The 20,792-nt window shown below is 36.2% G+C and overlaps 1 protein-coding gene across 1 annotated transcript in view; it reads left to right on the forward strand.

Moving 5' to 3' along the window:
• ppil2 (peptidylprolyl isomerase (cyclophilin)-like 2) overlaps positions 1-19,515 on the forward strand; it is a 41,838-nt gene extending 22,323 nt beyond the window's left edge. Inside the window, exons 13-20 of the mRNA XM_030144176.1 lie at positions 359-448; positions 3,945-3,978; positions 8,740-8,857; positions 10,050-10,106; positions 13,028-13,100; positions 15,281-15,343; positions 17,527-17,669; positions 19,283-19,515. Coding sequence (XP_030000036.1) covers positions 359-448; positions 3,945-3,978; positions 8,740-8,857; positions 10,050-10,106; positions 13,028-13,100; positions 15,281-15,343; positions 17,527-17,669; positions 19,283-19,391 — 687 coding nt within the window. The 3' untranslated portion in view covers positions 19,392-19,515. The remainder of the gene's footprint in view (positions 1-358; positions 449-3,944; positions 3,979-8,739; positions 8,858-10,049; positions 10,107-13,027; positions 13,101-15,280; positions 15,344-17,526; positions 17,670-19,282) is intronic.
• Positions 19,516-20,792: the final 1,277 nt, after the last annotated feature.

The raw sequence follows: 20,792 nt of genomic DNA on the forward strand, positions 1-20,792 counted from the left end.
CTGATAAAGACCCTAAAACAGTTGCAGGAAATGGCAATAGTGTGTTTTGTCACATTTGTGAAATCTAATGTTCATATGTTTCAGAATTCTTTGCCAGTAAATGGCTGTTTTTCTTAATGAGGTGTTTATACACAGTTGAACTATTACTAGATTTATACTCCCATGGTGGCATAAAGTTAAGACAGTAGACAGTTTAGATTAATAAGTTAAATCATAATTATTTGTACTACCATTCATTTTCAGCTCAGTTTTCAGTATGACCAGGCTGTGTTATCCCTCACACAGAACCAACAGTCCTGGTGTTTTTCCATTTGCCAGAGGTTTGGTTTTTATAAACCACTACTTTCTGTTCCCTCAGGTTCCCAAAGCTGGAGAGAATTTCATCCGTCTGTGTAAAAAAGGCTACTATGATGGGACCATCTTCCACAGATCCATTCGCAATTTCATGGTAAGGACTCTGGGTTTGTGTGATCTATTGTAACCGGGCTCAACTGTATCAGGTCTATGATGTAAAAGGTAAATGACAGTGGGTCCGCAGACGGATTCAGTCTTAAAATGAGAGCATTTTCTTACAACCTTGTTCACAGTCCCTGGATACAGTTCTGCTCCAAGCCTGGTTCAAATAAGATGTATTTGGGAATGTTTGAATTTTAGATGTTTTCTGATTTATACAAGTTTCCCTGTAGTTGCTGGTTAGATGTGTATTGGCAGGAGCTGTGCCATTAAAAGTGACAGTGTGAAGAGTGAAAAGGAGAAATTAAATATTCAAGGTGCAAAAACTAAAAAAGAACAAAAATGTGAGAATCAGTGCACCACAGTAATACTATACTAATAACAAAATGTTTTTTTTTTTTTTAGAATCCAAGTGAAATCCTAGATTCATACCGTGTAAAATTCCTGCTCACACAACACTTGTTTTACAAAATATTTCTGTATACACAAAAACTCTAAAACGATGAAGCACTTAGGCAAACTACTGTTAGAGTTGGACGTTAAACTGTGGGCTCTGAAGACCAGATAATGTGTAAAGTGGTGAAGGGTCTTATTGTTTCCTAAACCCACACACATACATACAAAAACTGTCCAGTCTACAGTAAAATGTCACCAGGTATCAGATGAGTTTTATTACACTAATATTAATTGTCCAGTTTACCCCCTGGTCCCCTGGTTTACCCTGTGGTCCTCCTGTTTACCCCTGGTTCTCTGTTTTACCCCCTGGTCCTTCGGTTTACCCCAGGTCCTCTGGTTTACCCCAGGTTCTCCTGTTTACCCCCTGGTCCTTCGGTTTACCCCAGGTCCTCTGGTTTACCCCAGGTCCTCCTGTTTACCCCCTGGTCCTCCTTATTTACCCTCAGGTCCTCTGGTTTACCCCAGGTCCTCCGGTTTGCCCCCTGGTCCTCCTTATTTACCCTCAGGTCCTCTGGTTTACCCCAGGTCCTCCTGTTTACCCCCTGTCCTCCTTATTTACCCTCAGGTCCTCTGGTTTACCCCAGGTTCTCCTGTTTATCCCCTGGTCTTCCATTTTACCCCCAGGTCCTCTGGTTTACCCCTGGTAATGCAGAGTCCGAATTTCCCTGTGGGGATAATAAACGAAGTTAACTTTTAACCTTTAAATATATGCCTATGAACAAATAAAATGAAAATATTGACAATTATTAGACGATCTTATGTGACTTGTGCAATGTGTTTCCATCAGAGACACGCATGGACCAAAAGAAAGTTGCATAATTTTAAAAAGATGCATCCAGTTTCCATCACAACCCCTAGGGGCAGAAATGATACGCTGTGTGTGTAATGCCAAGGTTTTCATTGCAGTAGTAAAGTATTCAGTGTTTTCTGCTTCAGAGGTGAGTAAACATACCCAGAGTGAAAGTGTTATCAGCTCTGATCGGCTCTGTTTGAGAACAGCGGCTCCTATAATTGAAGAGGCTCTTAGTGGACATCTGGTCTCGAGGACCTTTTCTGTTTTATTCTGTCTCATGATTTTCATGCATGGCAGCGAACTGTGAATTGTTTATCCATAATTACTGTGCCACTTAGGCCTTGGACTTATCTTTCAAAGCTGTACAGGAGTCTGGGCTCAGACAACAATAGTCCTGAAATACACTTCAGAGTCTGTTAATGGAGACACAAACCTGCCCACCCCCCTTAAAGCAGTTTATCAGCACCCCACAGTTTGGTATTTCTACTTTAAATATAAGAAGTCCACCAGTCTGAGACCTCACAGACTCCAAAAGGAAGAGTTCACTATGTACAGAAACAAATGGTCTTCCATGTTCCTCCAATTAGACTTTTACTGATGACAAAAACCAACTCATCTGTTTAATCAGAGGATGTAGAGACAAGGCTCAGGTAAAGAATAACTCTCGACAAATCTATTAATCACATGCATTCATAACTCTCTCTCTCTCTCTCTCTCTCTCTCTCTCTCTCACACACACACACACACACACACACACACACACACACACACACACACACACACACACACACACACACACACACACACACACACACACCCATAGTGAGGTGTGAATCTTTACAGCTGCTGGAGTAACTGTTATGAACTTGTGCATTCTCGAAGCAGCAAAACCACATTAAACTGCTGTTGTACTGTCACACAAACAAAAGAAACAGGCCTCTGGTTGTTTTATTCTAAATATATAAATCCTAAACCTTGCCTTTTAAATGCGTTGTAATTTGTGTCCTGTTCAATACATTTCCCTCCTCATGGAAAGTTAAAAGAAATCATGCAGAAGCAGCTTTGACCATCTGTGCAACATCATCCTTTTCTGCTAATGAAAGGCTCTAACGACACTTATGTGTTTTTGCTCCTTGATGTTCACTTTCTTCTGCAGCTGCTTTTGCTTGCAGTTATTGTTTTCCCCTCAGGTTTTGTCGTGTACCTGTGCAGCTTTTGAAGAAACAATGGAAAGTATTTTTTCTCAAGCTTCCTCTGACGTTGAAAATTAGGATTTTCCCAGCCCTCCCTATACTTTCTTACATAAATGGTACATGGAAGCACTCATCAACACTAAGCTTCAGAATTTCCACTGTGTCTTTGAACACTAGAAGTCCACAGTGCAGCGTCTACTGTGAGAACAACAAGGGGAAAGTTGAGTCTAAAGAAGAACAATAGAGGCCGGTAAAAACACAATGACACTGTTATCTATGACTAAAAGTCAGATGAATGCAGGAAATATTCTGGTTACAAAAGTCCCATTTCAATACAGAAAGGGGATTTTTCCTGCAATAACAATAGTCAGGAACAAGTACTCAACCATTCAGTTATTGAAGGAACCTGTTTGTGGGTTTCAGGCCTCTTCAAAAGCCCATCCCATTCTCTAACATCTAGTTGAGGTATAAGAGAAACTGAGTAGAAACTGCTAAAACTTTGGCGATTAAGGTCAAAAGCTACCTCATAAAACGCACTTTTGGTCAACACTCAGGAAACTGTAATTGATATTCTTAGAAATAAAGAATACTTCAAATGAAACTACACCCTACAAATATTTTAAAGATACGAAATAAATGTTTGCCTAAGTATTCCCTCAGAGACTCAAATTTCAATTTGCTCTTTTAATCAAACCACATTTTTGTTTTCTAGGAAGTAGAGCTGGGTTTATATATACTGTGTGTGTTTGTCTTTACCTGATACAACTAAGGAGCCTGAACTCAACTAAAATGTCGTTTTTATCCAAATGTCCTTCGAAAGTCAGAATATACACTTTTAGACTGATACTTTGAGTTGACTCCTTTTGCAACACAAAAAAGGTCTACTTCTATTGAATTCATGTACTTTTTCCACCTCTGCTCTTTTCCGTGTATGAGTCTGTAATTTGACCCATTGGCGGAGGCGTCATTATCAGGCATCAGAAGCTTTTTTTTCCGTTCAGCTGACATCAGCCAATGCTAACAGTGGGTTTTATTTTTGTCTTGTGTAGATTCAGGGAGGAGACCCCACAGGCACCGGCACAGGTAAGATCAGGACTGCACTTAAACTACATTTACAGTTATGTAACATCTCTCTGTTGAATTATTAATAGTGCCTTTTTGGCATGTTTGTATAAATACACTTGCAAATCAAGCTGCAAGTCAAGAGTGTTACTAAATATACTTGGCACATGGGAATCCAGAAGAGTCAGACACACAGATGAAACCAGGATGATGCAGATGGGGAGGGCTGGGTGGAGTGTAAAACGGGCTGGAATCAGACCACACACTGGTGATTATCAGTGCTTTATCGGGCAAGTGACTATTTTTGGTCATTTCTGCACACATTACATGACAGGGACAGCAACAGTTACAGTGAGGACAGTGAGGGAACAATCTCAAGTTCAATGTGGTCTACAGGGTCTGTAAGGTCCACCTCTGTATGAACAGTGAGTGTACCTGCTTTGTTAGGTACCATGAAGTAATGGTACTAATGTAAGGAATGATGTTCAAAGGGAGAATGTGGATGTGGACAGGGGTCTGGATCAGCGCTTATATCGTTGTAATTCTAAAAATGTTGTTCTAATGTTCCAAAGTTTAAAAAAAATAAATTAAATTCCCACTTATGGGCAAGAAACCAAATATGGTCACTTCATCGACCTTGATTTTCTACATAACAATCCCAGGGATCAAACATCACCTTGGAGACCTGAGTTCCTCGGTAAAGACAAAACTGAGGAATCTGGGTGTCATCTTTGACCAGGACATGTCTTTAGAATTCTACTCCAAACACCTAGTCAAAAACTGTTTCTTCCACCTACGCAACATCTCCAAACTCAGATCTATGGTGTCCATAAATGAGCTCGAGATGATCGTTTACGCTTTTGTGTCTTCTCGCTTAGACTACTGCAACAGCCTGTTCACATGCTTAAACAAGAAGGAGCTGGCCCGTCTACAGTTTGTCCAGAACTCTGCTGCCAGGCTCCTGACCCGCACAAACAGGAGAACCCACATCACTCCCATCCTTAAATCTCTCCACTGGCTCCCTGTTCTATATCGTCTTCATTTCAAAATTCTTGTGCTAACTTTCCGGGCTCTACATGGCCAGGCCCCTGCATACATTGCTTCCCTGATCCAGCCCTACAGCTCGACTCGTAGCTTGAGGTCTTCAGGACAGCACCTGCTGATGGTTCCACGCACCTGTTTTAGCACACGCGGTGACAGGTCTTTTAAAGCTGTGGCACCACGTCTATGGAATGACCTGCCTCTACATCTACGGTCCATGGACTCTGTAGAGAGCTTTAAGAAACACCTCAAAACCCTCCTGTTCAAAAAGGCTTTTTAGTCTCCCACCTGACCCAGGACCACCACAGACTGATTACACTCTGTATTCATCATAACGTACTCCATGTGTCATCCCCCCCCCCCCCCCCCCCCAGTCTCTCTATATCTCTATCGCTCTCTCTTTTCTCCTCCTTTACTCTCTCTCTCTTAACCCCAACTGGTCAAGGCAGACAGCCATCCTTCAGGAGTCTGGGTCTGCTCGAGGTTTCTGCCCGTTAAAGGGAAGTTTTTCCTCGCCACTGTCACCAATCACAAGTGTTTGCTCCTGAAGGATTCTGTTGGGTCTCTGTAAACTTAATTTGATTCTGATTTGAATTGATAAAGCACTTTGTGACTCTGTCTGTGAAAAGTGCTCTATAAATAAAATTTACTTACTTACTTACTTACCAATATAAAAGGAAAATTTTCACAAATGTAATAAAGTCTTGTTAGATTCTGCAATAACACATTAAGGTTGGATTTTTTGAAGTCCTAGTATTTCTACAAGTGCCCTATAAAGGGTTAAAAGGTGGAACTGGTTTATATCAGAGTGTGGGTTTTCTGTCTCTAGACATCTGTGTAAATGCATCCAGTCTGACAGATTCTAAGCTTCGGGCTAAAATGGACTTCATCACCTGGACTGAACACGCAACACACTAACAAACCTTTTGACTAGACTTGAATATTTTGACCAACAGACCAACTAAGGGACAAACTATTAACAAACTATAAACAAACTATTCCAATCCCCACTTTCATCTTGTCACACTTTTTCTTTTACCCTGTAATCACATAGTTGGGATGTTCTTCTCTTTTGGTGGATCAGAAATTCTATCTTACAGTCACGGAAAAAATTATTAGACCATCAAAAATCATCAAAAACAATGGTTATGCAATCAAGTACTAACTCCTGTGTGTATCATGTGACTAAAACAGATTGAAAAGAAAACATGGAATGACTAAAAACACTGTTTTTGTCAGTACAGTGCCATAGATATTGACTTAAGAACTGAAGTGATTTTGGTTATTATCAAGAAAACATGGAAAATGATTAGATATCAGCTCTGAAATTAAACTACTATGAGCTATTTTTGTTGTCATCATTATATTTGTCCAAACAAATGTACCTGTGGTTGTACCAGGCATTAAAATGAACAAGAAATTGAAGAAAATAACGAGTGGTCTAATAATTTTTTCTGCGACTGTATATTGATCTTACTGAACTGAACCGAATTGAATCAAAACAAAGTGTAATGTAAAGTGTAAATGTACAGATTTCAGGTCTGATCTGTGACTCCAATGTTTAATGATGAATCAGAACATTTTAAGATTTGTTTGGTTGTTTGTTTGTTTTTTTAAACAAATGCCTCCAAGTGATTAATTGGTCATCAACACCACTGTGATTACTTATTATTATTATTATTATTATTATTATTATTATTATTATTATTATTATTATTATTATTATTATTATCATATAGCTCTTATGACTTCAGCTGAGTTTGGTTCTAAATTCATGGTCTCCATCTATTTTTGACTCAAGGTAAATGTCAGCGTGTTGATAAATTATGTAAAAATGTCACCAGGGAGTGTGAGGACTGTACAAAGGGTATCTGCGGTTCACACATTTACTTCACTCATAGCTGTGTATGTACATGCACAGGTGGATCGGCCCAGGACTCGGGGCCTCGGGGCCACAGATCCTCCTCCCTGTTGGGAGCCAATAAACTCATGCGGTGCTTATTCCTGTGTATCCATCACAGTGATTCTTAATGATGAAGCAGGTCTCAATAATGACTCCCAGCTGTAGATTCTCAACACGGCTCCGTGTTCAAGGACAAACAGGTCTTCAGCTCCGTCTGAAACACGCCCACACCGCACTGATCCAAACCAGGACTGTCACCTCCGAACATGTCAGGAGAGGATTGGGTTTACATTCTCCAAAATATAGATGTGTAGTATGGGGTTTCACATGGACCCTTTAACTAACATTTAGGCGTTTATTGTGCAGCTCTTCATTCATGGTGCTGTTTTTTTACTTCTTCATCTATTATATGTTTTAGTTTGTTTGTGGTATTAAGTCCTTGAACATGACTCCCCTTTCATTAGCTCTGTTATGCATCCTTGTCTTATCCAAACTCTAACTTTTCCTTCCACCTTTCACAAGCAGATTTTTTTTTTGTTTGTTTTAAAATTTTTTTGTTTCTCCTTCAGGTTTTTTAACGTACAAATTGAAAATGGAATGAAATACTAGTTGGAGGCAATATTCTGAATTAGATATGTAAATAGTACATTCTATCTACACTGTGAAAAATGACTATAGAATTAACACCAAAAAGTTATAAAATTGCAACATAAAAAAACTGTAAGTAACAATACAATGCAAAGTTGTTTATTTGAAAAGATTTTTGTGTTAACGATTAAATCAACTATAGCTGTAGTTTTTACAGGAAGAGTATGTGACCAAAACCAGATTTGTACGTAGAAATTATGTATTTCTATTGTTTTTAGAAAATAAAACTGTAAATTCAAAAACAATGTGGTACCATTTAAATTGCAAGACCACAATGTTGAAATAATGGCATATTTACTTTTTTTTTTTTTAAATTAAAAAGTTATTTTACAAAAAAGTAAACATTTACAATGTAACATTTTAAATTTGTAAATTAATGGGTTGGTAGAGTTGGTAGTGCGGCTTGTCCAATAACCAAAGGGTTGGTGGTTCAAATCCTGGCTCTGACTGTCAATATGTCAAAGTGTCCATGGAAGACACTGAAGCCTAAATTGTTCCCAGTTGGACCTGGTGGCTTTGGAAAGAGCTTTGGACACCATGAAGGCGGAGAAAATGTGTTAAATAAGTGCAGTCCATTTACCATTTAAATCCAATGTTAAATCTACATGTTACTCCGTAAATATTTTTACAGTTGGATGTGTTTTTTACAGTATTGTTGTGGAAACCACAACTGCCAGTTTTTTTTCTGTTAAAAACAACAGGATTTTTTTTATAGTGTAGATCACAGCAACTATGCCTTGTTTCAGATGTATTAAATTCTTACTAAGACATTTACAATAACTGATAATCAGGTCTTGTGAGGATTCTTTGGACACATGTACAACACAGTCAGTATATCCACCTCAGTGTTTCAGGCTGGGACAGAAAATACATAAGAACATTTAACATTATTATTCAGGAGAAACCTCTATAAAGGGGTTTTAAATTACAAACTGTTTTAAAGAATATTTAATCAAATTAATTTGGGGAAATGAAGTAATTAAAGTGCACAACAGTGATCAGTTATCAGAGCTTCTTTGGATACGGGAACACAGTGGTCATCATCTGTTATGATCTGATAGAAACTGGGTCATAATGAATCAGTGAATAATAAATGAGAGTCATGAGTAGATGTGATTAACAACTAACTCCTCCTCCTCCTCCTCCTCCTCCTCCTCCTCCTCCTCCTCCTCCTCCTCCTTCTTTCCCAGGGGGGGAGTCGTTCTGGGGGAGGCCCTTCAGGGATGAGTTCCGGCCCAACCTGACCCATACCGGCCGTGGGGTTCTCAGCATGGCCAACTCAGGCCCAAACACCAACAAATCCCAGTTGTAAGAAAAGCTTTTTTTTATTTACTCTGAACAAGTGTCTTTGGTGGAAATTCAGCCATCAGAGATTTCTGCAGCCGTTGTTTACTTGACTTTGATTTCTTCACTGAGGCTTTATGCACATTTATAAATCTACATAAATTCTCCATATTAAACATTCTCTTGTTCCTGCCAAATATGGTGTATAATATGAAAAAAGCTGATAATGGATGAAAACTTATTAAATATGAACATTCTCCAGAAATATCTTTTCAGTTTTTGAAAATTCATAAATTAACATTTTTAATCTGAAGAATGCATTGAGATATCTGCACCAAATTTATACTCTAGATGCATCTTGGCATGAGCAGAAGCCTATTGAAAGCAGGTGACTTTGACCTACTTTTTCAAGGTCAAATGGCGACAAGTCTTTTCAATGATGTAATGGTATTATCTGAAGAATACATTGAGATCTGCACCAAATTCATACTGTGGCATGGAGCAGAAGCCTAATGCAAAATGGACAGTCTATCCTTGATATGTACAGCAATTTTGTGTTTGTTTTTTTTTTTTTTTTGCATATTCAGAATTTAGTCTGACATGAGGATTTTTGAGTTACTTAGGGACTCTGATGTAGGAATTTAGGATAGGTGAAGGATGGGGTAAGGGGGCGGGAGATTATAAATTAAACTTCATCCCGCTCCTTTTTGAATGTTTGACATTTTTTTTATAGAATTCTTTTGTTTGATTTTAATGCAATATTTGAAATAAATTAAGAAGTAAACAAACAAAATAGGTCACCTATAGGGCCTATAGGGCAGTAACTTTCAACAGTCTTACACTATGTTTAGCCAAGGAAAAGTGCGGGGCAGATTATGTTTCATGCAAGTTTCTATTTTTACAATGTCAGTGAATATAAATTTTTTTATCTTGTATATATTTATAGATAGTTCTTTTTTTCTTCATTCCATAATATTGAAGTTTATTTTCTCACAGCAGAGTCCCTTTAATGTCAGAGCATTTCTGAGTTATTTATAACTATATAACTGCAGAGAATATCCAGGTTTTTGTGATATATTTGTAAGATTTTCCTGGGAATGATTGAATAACTAAAGCTTACTAACAGACATACTTCTATTAAAGGCATCACTGCTTTAAGATCAGTTTAATTCTCCGCACTAATGTAATCTCATTGTTTTTGTCCTTTCTCTCTCAGCTTCATCACCTTCCGTTCGTGCGCCTACCTGGACAGAAAACATACAGTTTTCGGAAGGTAAACCTTTAATTTTGGATCTTTTGTAAATTGTGGCATGTTTTTTATGATGAATATATATGTATAAGATGGACCTTTTACCACTCACTTGTTCTGTCTTCACTTCTTTTGTCTTTTTCTTCTCTATCTTCTTTTCTCCTTAGTTTACCTATGAGTGTCTTTGTCAGACTCATATTGTCCTGTTGTTTATTATCTATATGTGGCTCCAGTTCAGACCCAGACAGTGAAAACAGTTTGGGGACTTTTCGTCTGACTCTGGGAAGGAACAGTTAAATATTTAGCAGGTGCTGAATGCAAACTGGTGATGCCTCTTTCTCTGCTCGGCTTAGGTTAATCTGAAATCACATCTTTTTGGAGAATGCCGTTTTTCACTTTTGACTAAAAATAAATAGTTGTCAGCAGTTGGTCACGTGTCCCACAGACTTAAAAAGCTTGTGCTTCATCCCTGTGTCCATCTCTGTTACTAACTGCACATTTAATGGACCTGCTGCAACACCGGTCCACTCAATCTCATTTACATGGAATGGAACTCTGTAGACCAGCCACTTTTTCTACATGTCCTCATCAGACCTGCAGCCTTTTGGATATTTGGTCTTTTTCTTACTTTTTCATCACAGTAGAAAAGGTGCCACTCTGTATCTACTCTGTCAGGAGCCACAAAAACATTTATTGTTAATTATCTAGCTTTTTTTATTTGAAAAGGTACATCGATTTCAGTTTCTTTTATTTGTTGAAGCCCCAGGTAATATTGGATTTCTTGTCTTTAAAGCAGAATTCTTTTTATAAGGCACAAGCAGTAAATATACACACTTTAGAAGCTCAAGTCAGATAGATGACATTTCCGTTCAAGTAAAATGGAAAAAAGTGATCATTGAATTCATTGATCAATATATACACAACCCTGACAATTAGAAATGACTCCTCAGTGATGCTAATGAACCCATTAATGCAGTACATGCATTACACTTTCTAAAGTTACAGTAGTAAACATGTTTTTATAGAACTTTTTCAGTTGTCATATTATAATCTATATTATAAAAGCCTAGTGGCCTCCGTGTGTGTGTGTGTGTTGGGAATCACACAAAATCCAGAAAGAGCTGACTGCTGCAGTTTGGCATACTTATGGATTTTTGGTCAAGGAAGACAGTAGGGAAAACAGGAAGTTGATAGGACCATTATTTTGGGAGATATTAGTAATTTTGGAATACATTAGCCTTACAGTCAGGTTGCTATGCCCAGAATACTTTGGCGGTGACTGTTGGACAAATGCGGTACAGCATGCACAAATACACAACATAATAAAAACTACCACATCTAGAGCCTGTGGATCCCCACGGGTCAACGCACCATTTACCTGTAAGTGTGCAGTGACATTTTGTTCTTAAATTGTGATACATGTTTACACTTGTTGACCGCTGACTTGCTTTGTTGTCGTCCCTCTCTCACTGTCTCAGGCGTATGTTCCAGTATACATAGACAAACAGTTAATGCAGTATTAATGCAGTATGTCTAGTGTTCTGGTGTCGTACTCAAGGCCAGTTTCACGACCATGTTTTGAAGGTTTTTTGTCTGTATTTTTACTCCGCCTTGTCTTGATCTCTGACTCAGACTGTGATCACATTGCAGATTTAAACCAATATCTTGACTCATAACAGTGTTCATTTTCCCTATGAATGGTCGTGGAATAATCTTCAAATAACTGTAAAATTGCGTACATTCATTTCTGTTAATGATTTTAAAAGTATCATGGAGAATGCAGTGAAGGAGGAATGTCACCGTTTTTCTTGATGCCATTACAGTTGAATAGTTATTATTGTGTTTTATTGTTCATTGTGTATCATGTATGTGTTTTATGTTGTTTGGACTGTGTGTGGCTGCTACCTTAGCCAGGTCTCCCTTGCAAAAGATATTCTTAATCTCAGTGGGACTTCCTGGTTAAATAAAGGTAAAATAAAATAAATAAAAGAATAAGCAGCCACAGGTCAGATTCAGTATTTTTCTGGTCTTGCCTCAGTCTTTGTGTTGCTTTGATATAGTCGGGTCTTGGTTTTGACTTGGACTTTGGTCTTGACTACATACAGGGTCCGTACAGGTGCTGAAATCCTTGAAAATGCTTGAATTTCAGTGTTTTGTTTTCAAGGTCTGAAAAGTGCTTGAATTTTAGTTTAGGTGCTTGCAATTATAACTCTGTGATATAATTTATTTATTCATTTTTAATATGAATTCTTCCAGGTTAGATGACAAGCCAAAGCTACTTACAGAGAGGTGATACATTTAGAAAAATAAAACTTCATGTCAAAATCCAGGCATATTTTTGTCTTAATCTTTGTCTCTGTGCGAATGTGTCTGAAGAACACCAAGTGTCTTCCCTTTTTTTGGATAAAACTTTGTGTTCTCCTTTAATTTCAAAACTTTTTGCTATCATGAAACATAAATGTAGATGTTTATAGCATAATACAATGTACATCATTGTGATAAAAAGTGACAAATATAATCATGAGTATATGCATTCCTGTAGATGTGTATTTTACTCCAATGATAAGGTGCTGTGCTGGAAAAGTTTGAAAATGAACCTTAAAAGAAGTGCTTGAATTTGACCTAGAAAAATGTGTACGAACCCTGTACATAACATACATCAAATTCTCACTTTCCTCAGGCCCTTTTGTCTAAATATGGTCACTTCTGTTTCCAAAAAGTCAACATGGTGACAACAAAATTACAAACTGCTGCCTTTAGAAGGGCAGTTCAGAAACCAGTGGGTGACATCACAGTCAGCTGATCATATACAACAGAAAGTCTATGGATATAGAATAAAAAAGGTCCAAATGATTGGGGGAGTGGGGTCAGGGGTACTGCTTTATTATGGCTGCTTTATCATGTGTAGAGGACTCATAAATGGACGATGGTTTTTGTTTTTGCAGAGTTGTTGGTGGATTTGAAGCGCTCACAGCCATGGAGAATGTGGAAAGTGATCCCAAAACAGACAAACCAAAGGTAGGATGAAGCAGACAGAGGTAATTAATGATATGTCTTAATGCCTTCGTTTCGATTTTTTTTTTTTTTTTTAATGACTTGCATTTTATATTAACTTTTTCCAAACCTATCACATCACACATCAAATACTAAGATTAGAGCACTGGTAAATTACCCACCCTCCCGTAACCAGAAGGGGTCTTCATGTAAATATTGTGGCTTTTTATCCCGCACACATCAGCTTTAAGTATCCATGTGTATAGTATATACATACACCATAAATAAATACACAGAGGTGTCTAATCATAATATATATACATATAAGGTATGTGATCATTGTCTTTTCAGTGTGAATTCATTCAAATTATATTTTTCTGTCTTGTCCTGCATCCTATATGAATGAATGAATTTATTTTGGTTTAACATCCATCATTGTACTTAGTACATTAATCGTAATAAACATAAAAACCAAAAAAGGAATAGGCTACAAGCAAAAGCTTTTTTTTTTTTTGCCTATTCTTTTCACCTAGTACACTGCTTATGTCAACTTAAATGTGTACAGCATCGAGCATTCACACCATAATCATAAAAAGTTTTTAAAAAAAAATAAAAATCAACAACAAAAACATATCTACCATCTCAATTCAGTATTTCTAAATAATTTTAAACTTAAGGCACTTTTTTTTTTTTTTTTAACTTCACCAAAGGAGTGAATAACTTAAATGCATATGACATTCTTTCATATGCCACTACTTTTCCAACTTCTGTTATCCATTCTTGGGATGGAGGTTCTCCATATTTCTTCCAGTTCCTCATTATAAGTTATCATCCGGTCATTAAAACAGTCTGTATCCAGCCTTTTAGTGGTTGGGGAAACACAGACAACACTTGGGGATCTCCTAATATAAAGAACTTGGGGCATAGCAGAAATTGTCTTTTTATAACATTTATAACATACCTGTTAATCTTCAACCAAAATTGTTTAATTTTTATTTTTTTTATTGTAGTGTGAGTCAGATTAAAGTGCTTTCTCCATTCATCCATCCTGTGTTTCATCAGTTTAAGTTGACAGATGACAAATATTAAAGGCAGATGAGTAGTTCAACACTGAGCTGTAGAACCGATGCCAGGGTTTGATTCGTTCATGGCTCATCTAAAGACCAGGTGCAGAAACAGAACATGAAGCAGGGGCTTGTGGGAGAGAATCTGAAAATGCCAGACAGATGATGACTGAGTCACGACAAAACCAAGTGTGATAGGTTACCGTCATATTTTAAAGACGCCAACTACACCTTAAGTACATGAACCAAATGGATGATGTTTATAAAGTGTGTGTTGGTGTCATAAAAATAAATAAATAATATAAAACACCAGTAACGCTTAAGGAGAACGCTATTTATATGGTACTTGTCATACTCACCTTACATACAATGCATAACATATGAATTAAGAAAGAAAAAATAGATAAAAGCAGAAAATACAGCAGCTGTAAACAGAGAAAATAAGATGACATATTGGGGCCACTATAGCTGCAACAGTTGAAGCAGGAAAAACACATTTTTTCTATAGTACAGTAATAAATTGCAAGAAAAAAAATCTATGTTATTCTTGTAAAGCACCAAAATACCTTCCTGTAAAAGTGCAACTTGGGCATAATTAGCCAAAAACCCAATGACACAATGTAGAGATCGATAAGTTAAAGCTGTATATGAATGAGTTTCCCACTGGGGGATGGATAAAGTTATTTTGCATTCATTTAACACCTATCAGACACTTCAAAGAGCTTTACAAGTGATTGGAAAAATGTAAATAAAAGATCATTCAAGCAACAACATAATTGATAATGAAAAGAGTAATGTAAAAGGAAGAGGGACATATATATTATTAATGATATTTTAGGGAGAGGGGGTGGGATTAAATAAGTTGCACTTCTTCCCACCCCTTTTCGGGCATGTAAATGGAACTATTGTGCTGTTCTACTGTGTAAGATTGTGATGATTCTTGATATTTGTATTATGTATGTTTTGTTAGTTTGCATATATGTAAAATTTCATTGCATGTGCAGAATAAATCACTAAATCAAATCAAAAGTGTGAGAAAATAAACATAAAATTTGTTGTAGTAAAACAATAAATTGCCTGAAAAACAGTAAAACCAATGAGACACTTGTTGAAACGTTGTCATGTGTGTTTGTGTTGTAGTCGGAGATCAAGATCATTAATACGACAGTGTTTGTGGATCCGTATGAAGAGGCTGACGCTCAGGTATGTACTATCACACTGCTTATACTTAACAGGACTTACAACGGTGATTACAGGTGGTTTTTCACATTACTGGAAAACTGTTGTGGTGTGTGTGTGTGTATATGTGTAATGTATGCTTGTGTGTGACTTATGGGTTTCTGCTTGTTTTATACCTGCTTATTTTACATTTACATTTTATGCATTTGGCAGACGCTTTTTTCCAAAGCAACATACAGGGGTGCGTTTTTAGCTGCTTTTATTAGTATAATTTATATGACATTTTATTTTTTTTGTTTTTCTTATTATTATTATTATTATTACTATTATTATATTAATATTCATGCAAAATGATAATTGCTATATAATGATCATAAGGAATAGAAATTGGGGGTAGGAGTGCGTAAGTTTTTACTTCTTCCTACTCCTTTTCGAGCATGTATAATTTCATTTTATTTGTTTTATTTATTTATATTATTATTATTATTATTATTATCATCATCATCATCATCATTATTGCTATTAATATTGTTGTAATATAATTGTATTAATTAATTTATTTACTATTACCGTTATTATTTATTTATTTATTTTGTTGTTTGTTTGCTTATCAATCATTTTTGTACCAGTACTTACATTTTGTTGGTTGATTTTTGGTTTGATTTCACTGTCTACATGCTTGAAATAAAGATTTCTTTCATTCATATGTGATGCACAGATCGGATGGCACTTTTAAATCTCATTGTACTTGTTACAATGACAATAAAGATATTCTATTCTATTCTATTCTATTCTATTCTATTCTAATGTGTTTCAGTCAGCCAAGATTTATAACATTTTTCGTCACAGCAGAATGATTCAAATGGAAACTGTCCTTTAACTTTTCAGTCAAACTAAAAATCTGCAGTGTTTTTTATCTATCCAGAGTCAAACTCAAATGGTAAATGTAAGACCGATTGGTAACCTGATACATGATATGTAAGTTGGCATGTATATGAACCAGTACAAATGTATGCGTTAAAGCACAGGTGTCAAACATATGGCCCGTGGGCAAAAACCGGCCCACCAAAGGGTCCAATCTGGCCTGTGGGATGAATTTGTGAAATGCAGAAATTACACTGAGGATATAAACCATCATTGGTGTCATAAGCATTTTAGTCATCAATGAGGGGCCACATACAGACCAATATGTTCTTAAGAGGATCAGATCAGTAAAATACTATCATAATAACCTATAAATAATGATAACCCCAAATTTTTCTTTTTGTTTTACTGTAAAAAAAAAATATTTCAAAAAAGTAAAATGATATGAAAATGTTAAATTTACCTTAACCTGAACAAATATGACCAACCTGAAATATCTTAATAGAAGTGCGATTTTAATGTTGAATGCTGAATGTTTTGTGTATTTGTAGATCCACTGTAATCTGTAAATTGTAATGTGCACATGTAAATGATAAACTGAGGCATAATATTGTTAAAATTTCTCTTATTTTTCTTAATACATTTCAGGTTCATGTTATTCAGATTCAAGGTAATTTTGTAGATGTAAACATTTTTATTATATAATTTTACCTTTTTCACTATTGTTATTTTACTGGTCCGGCCCATTTGAGATCATATCAGGCTGAATGTGGCCCCTGAACTAGAATAGAATTATGACAGATTATTTGCCATTTGCACAGATACATCGCATTATAGGTACATTGGAATTCTTGTGCGTTTCCCTGAGTCACAGAGTTGGAAAAAGACATGAATAAAAACAGAAACAAAACATAAACACAGCTAAAACATATAAAAACCATTATTGCACAGACAAACACAAATATGGATTTGTAAAATAGAGTACTGATCAGAAAAAAAGAAATAATAATGAGAGTACTGAAAGGTAAAAAGTTATTGCACGTTTGAATTAAAAGTTCTGGGAGGTAGAGCAGGTTATTGCAACTAAAATGCGTTTGACACCCCTGCATCAAAGTAAGCATATTGTAAGAATGTCATATTTGTGTTGTTTGACCTGGGTGTTAGAACAGCCTTTATATTAACAACCCACCTCAGGATGGGCGTCACACCTGCATAAAAACACCGCAACTCTGTTTAAATGTGTCAACAGTGGTTCACAGAGCTGCAGCTGGAGTGTGTAGTCTGTGTATTTCCTCCGATGTCTTACGTCCTCTGGTGCATTTTACATCATGGGTGTTTGTCAGATTTCAGCAGAACGAGAAAAAGAGCTGAAGCAGCAGGAGGAGGAGGAGCAACAGAAAGTCAACAACACCATGAAGAAAGCTGAGGAGCAGACGCCAAAGACCTTCAAAGTAGGAGTCGGGAAATACATCAACCCCAGCACTATGTAAGGATACACACACACACACACACACACACACACACACACACCTATACCTATCAGACCACATTAGTGGGTACTTTACATGTGTCTTTAATGTACGGCACAGGTGTCAAACATGCGGCCCGGGGCCCAAAACCCGCCCGCCAAAGGTTTTCTCTTTGATTTAGTGCAAAAAACATTAAATTATGAAAATATTTACATTAAGAAACTATCCTTTAACAATAAAATGTGAATAACCTGAACAAATATGAACAACCTCAAATGTCTAAAGAAAATTAAGTGCCATTTTAACAATATTCTGCCTGTTACTAAATGTTTTGTGCCTCTGTAGATCTGATCTGTAATGCACATGTATAAATGATAAGTCAAGGCGTAATATTGATAAAATTGTACTTACATTTCTTAACAAATTTCATTTTTCAGGTTATTCACATCCTTTTTGTTTGGATAGTTTGTAAATGTCAATATTGGCATAATTGAATGTTATTTTTTGTACTAAAACAATTTGGAGTTGTCATCATTTATTGGCTATCGTGCTATTATTTTACTGGTCCGGCCCACTTCAGATTAAATTGGGCTGAATGTGGCCCCCGGAAGAAAATGAGTTTGACACCCCTGACGTACAGGTTATTATCTATGCATTGGGATTCTCTGATCCAAAGCCTGGACCAGGATTTTATGACCACGGTTCTGATCCAAAAGTCCATCTGTTCACTTCAGTCATGTAATGTGTTCCACTGATACAATAAGAGCTAATAATTGAAATATGCGTTGGATTACACTCAAGTGTTCCGCAAAGTAACTCCTGATAAAAATGCATTTGTTTGTTTTTGTTTTTTTTACTGACTTACTGAGATAGAAATATAGACACGGATTAACTTATGAATTCATATGTTCATCAGCACAAGACAAGAAAAACAACAAAAAAGACAACTTCTTTTTCATTTCATTTATTTCGTTCATGGTTGTGCATTTCATCAGCATATTCAATAATCATCAGGTAAACAAACATGTACACACCCATGCTCGAAAAAGGAGCAGGATGAAGAAAATCTTATATTTTCTGCCCCCTTTTAAATAATAATAGCCTTAATGGTTAACTATAAAGTCATACTGTATAAAGTCAGACAAACCAAACAAAATACATCCAAAGATAATACAAAATGAATACAAACCCAAGTGCAAAACTACATATCCAGGAAGTACAAAACAAACAAAACCTAAGTAAATGTATACCTGACGAAATGATGCAAAAACATTACGATACCAGACCAAAATAAGTAAATGTCACAAGATGCAAAACAAATACAAAGCAAGTTCATATAATTTCATTGTTTTGTAAATTTCAGTAAATTTAATTCAGTAAATTTAGATCTCTGTGTTGATCTGTTATTGTGTTTTACATAATTATAAATCAATGTGTTAAGTCAAGCCTGATGTTGCATTCCACATAAAAAGAAATTATGTTTTTTTTGTTTTTGTTGTTTTTATAAATATTCTTATTGAAAAATAATTCCGGTGAACAAGAAGTGCACAGCGGTGAACAGGAAGTGCACACCCGTGAACACATCTGATTACTGATGTCTAATGCTGCGTTTCCTCTGGTTTATGTTCAGAAAACGTGCAGCTGCTGAGGATGACAGCGGACCGTCCACCAGCTCTGCAGCAACGCCAGTTAAGAAATCCAAAGGCAAGACCGGTTTCGGAGACTTCAGCTCCTGGTAGAAGCAAAACATTGTGTCTTTTTACTGGACAAACATGAACAGAAACATCCTCCATAGATTTGTTTTATATTGTCTCCATTGTAGTGTTGTTGTAATCTTGTCAATTAAAGCTCCTTTTCTCCAGATGTGTTGATGATCGTTTTATTTCACAAACACACAGTGCAAGTGCTGCTTTATCGAGCGTTTCCATGAAAGAGTCATATTGAAAGATCCTCAGCACTTATTAAGAGAAGCAGCAGTCAGTAAAAGAAATCATTTATCTTGCCTTCATTATCTGAGACAGTTTAATCAATATAAAACCATGGGATGGATTCTTTGGTCCTGGACTGTCTGATCCAGTTCATCCTCCAGCTGGTTTAGTTTTGTTGTTTTTTTTCTCTGATATAAACCGTGTCATGCATCCTCTTCAGATCCTCCTTTGCAGGGTCGCAAGTGTTTGAAAATGCTTGAATTTTAAGGTTTTGTTTTCAAAGTCTGAGAAGTACTTGAATTTTAGTTATCAAGTGCTTGAAAGTGCTTGCAATTATAACTATGTGATCGGATTTATTTATTTTTGTTTAATATTAACTCCACCTGGTGAGATGCACTGCAAAAATCTAAATCTTACCAAGTGTATTTTTTTTTCATTTCTAGTCAAAATATCTCATCACACTTAAAATCAGACATAATCACCTAAAGAGTAACTTTTCAGTGAGATATAAGAACTTATTTTTAAACAATAGATTTTGAAAATCTTATTTCAAGAAATTTTACTAAGATAATTTTCACTTGTTTCATTGGCAGATTTTTTTTTTTTTTTTTGCTTAATTCAAGATTTTATTTTTGCTTAATTCATGATTTTTTTTTTTTTTTGGTTAATTCAAGCAAATAAATCTGTATTCCTGTAGATATTTATTTTACCCCAGTGTTTAAGTGCTGTGCTGGATAAATTTGAAAATGACCCTTAAAAGTGTTTGAATTTGACCTTGAAAAATGTGTAGGAACCCTGCCTTTGGCTCCAGTCCTCTGTGTTTGTTCTTATCCTTGTTCTCATCATCATCTCTACACAAAGCCTTGGTAAAAAAAAAAAAAAAGACGCACTCGCCTTCTGCTCAGGCCTTTAGTTCATTTTACTAACATTATTTTTCTTTGTACGACTCATTCCCGACTCAAATCTGCAGAGCTGTGTAAGGTCTGATTATGTGTTTTCACAAAGTACAGAACAGAGGATAGAAGCAAAGAGGGGAAACTGCTGCTTTTAGTCCAAGATGGAGGTGTAGATCTGATCTTACACTGCAAAAATCCAAATCTTACCAAGTGTATTTTTGTCATTTCTAGTCAAAATATCTCATCACACTTAAAATAAAACATAATCACCTAAAGAGCAACTTTTCAGTGAGATATAACTTATTTTTAAACAATA

Source organism: Sphaeramia orbicularis, chromosome 9 (genome assembly GCF_902148855.1).
Source record: "Sphaeramia orbicularis chromosome 9, fSphaOr1.1, whole genome shotgun sequence".
In the NCBI taxonomy this organism is placed as follows: Eukaryota; Metazoa; Chordata; class Actinopteri; order Kurtiformes; family Apogonidae; genus Sphaeramia; species Sphaeramia orbicularis.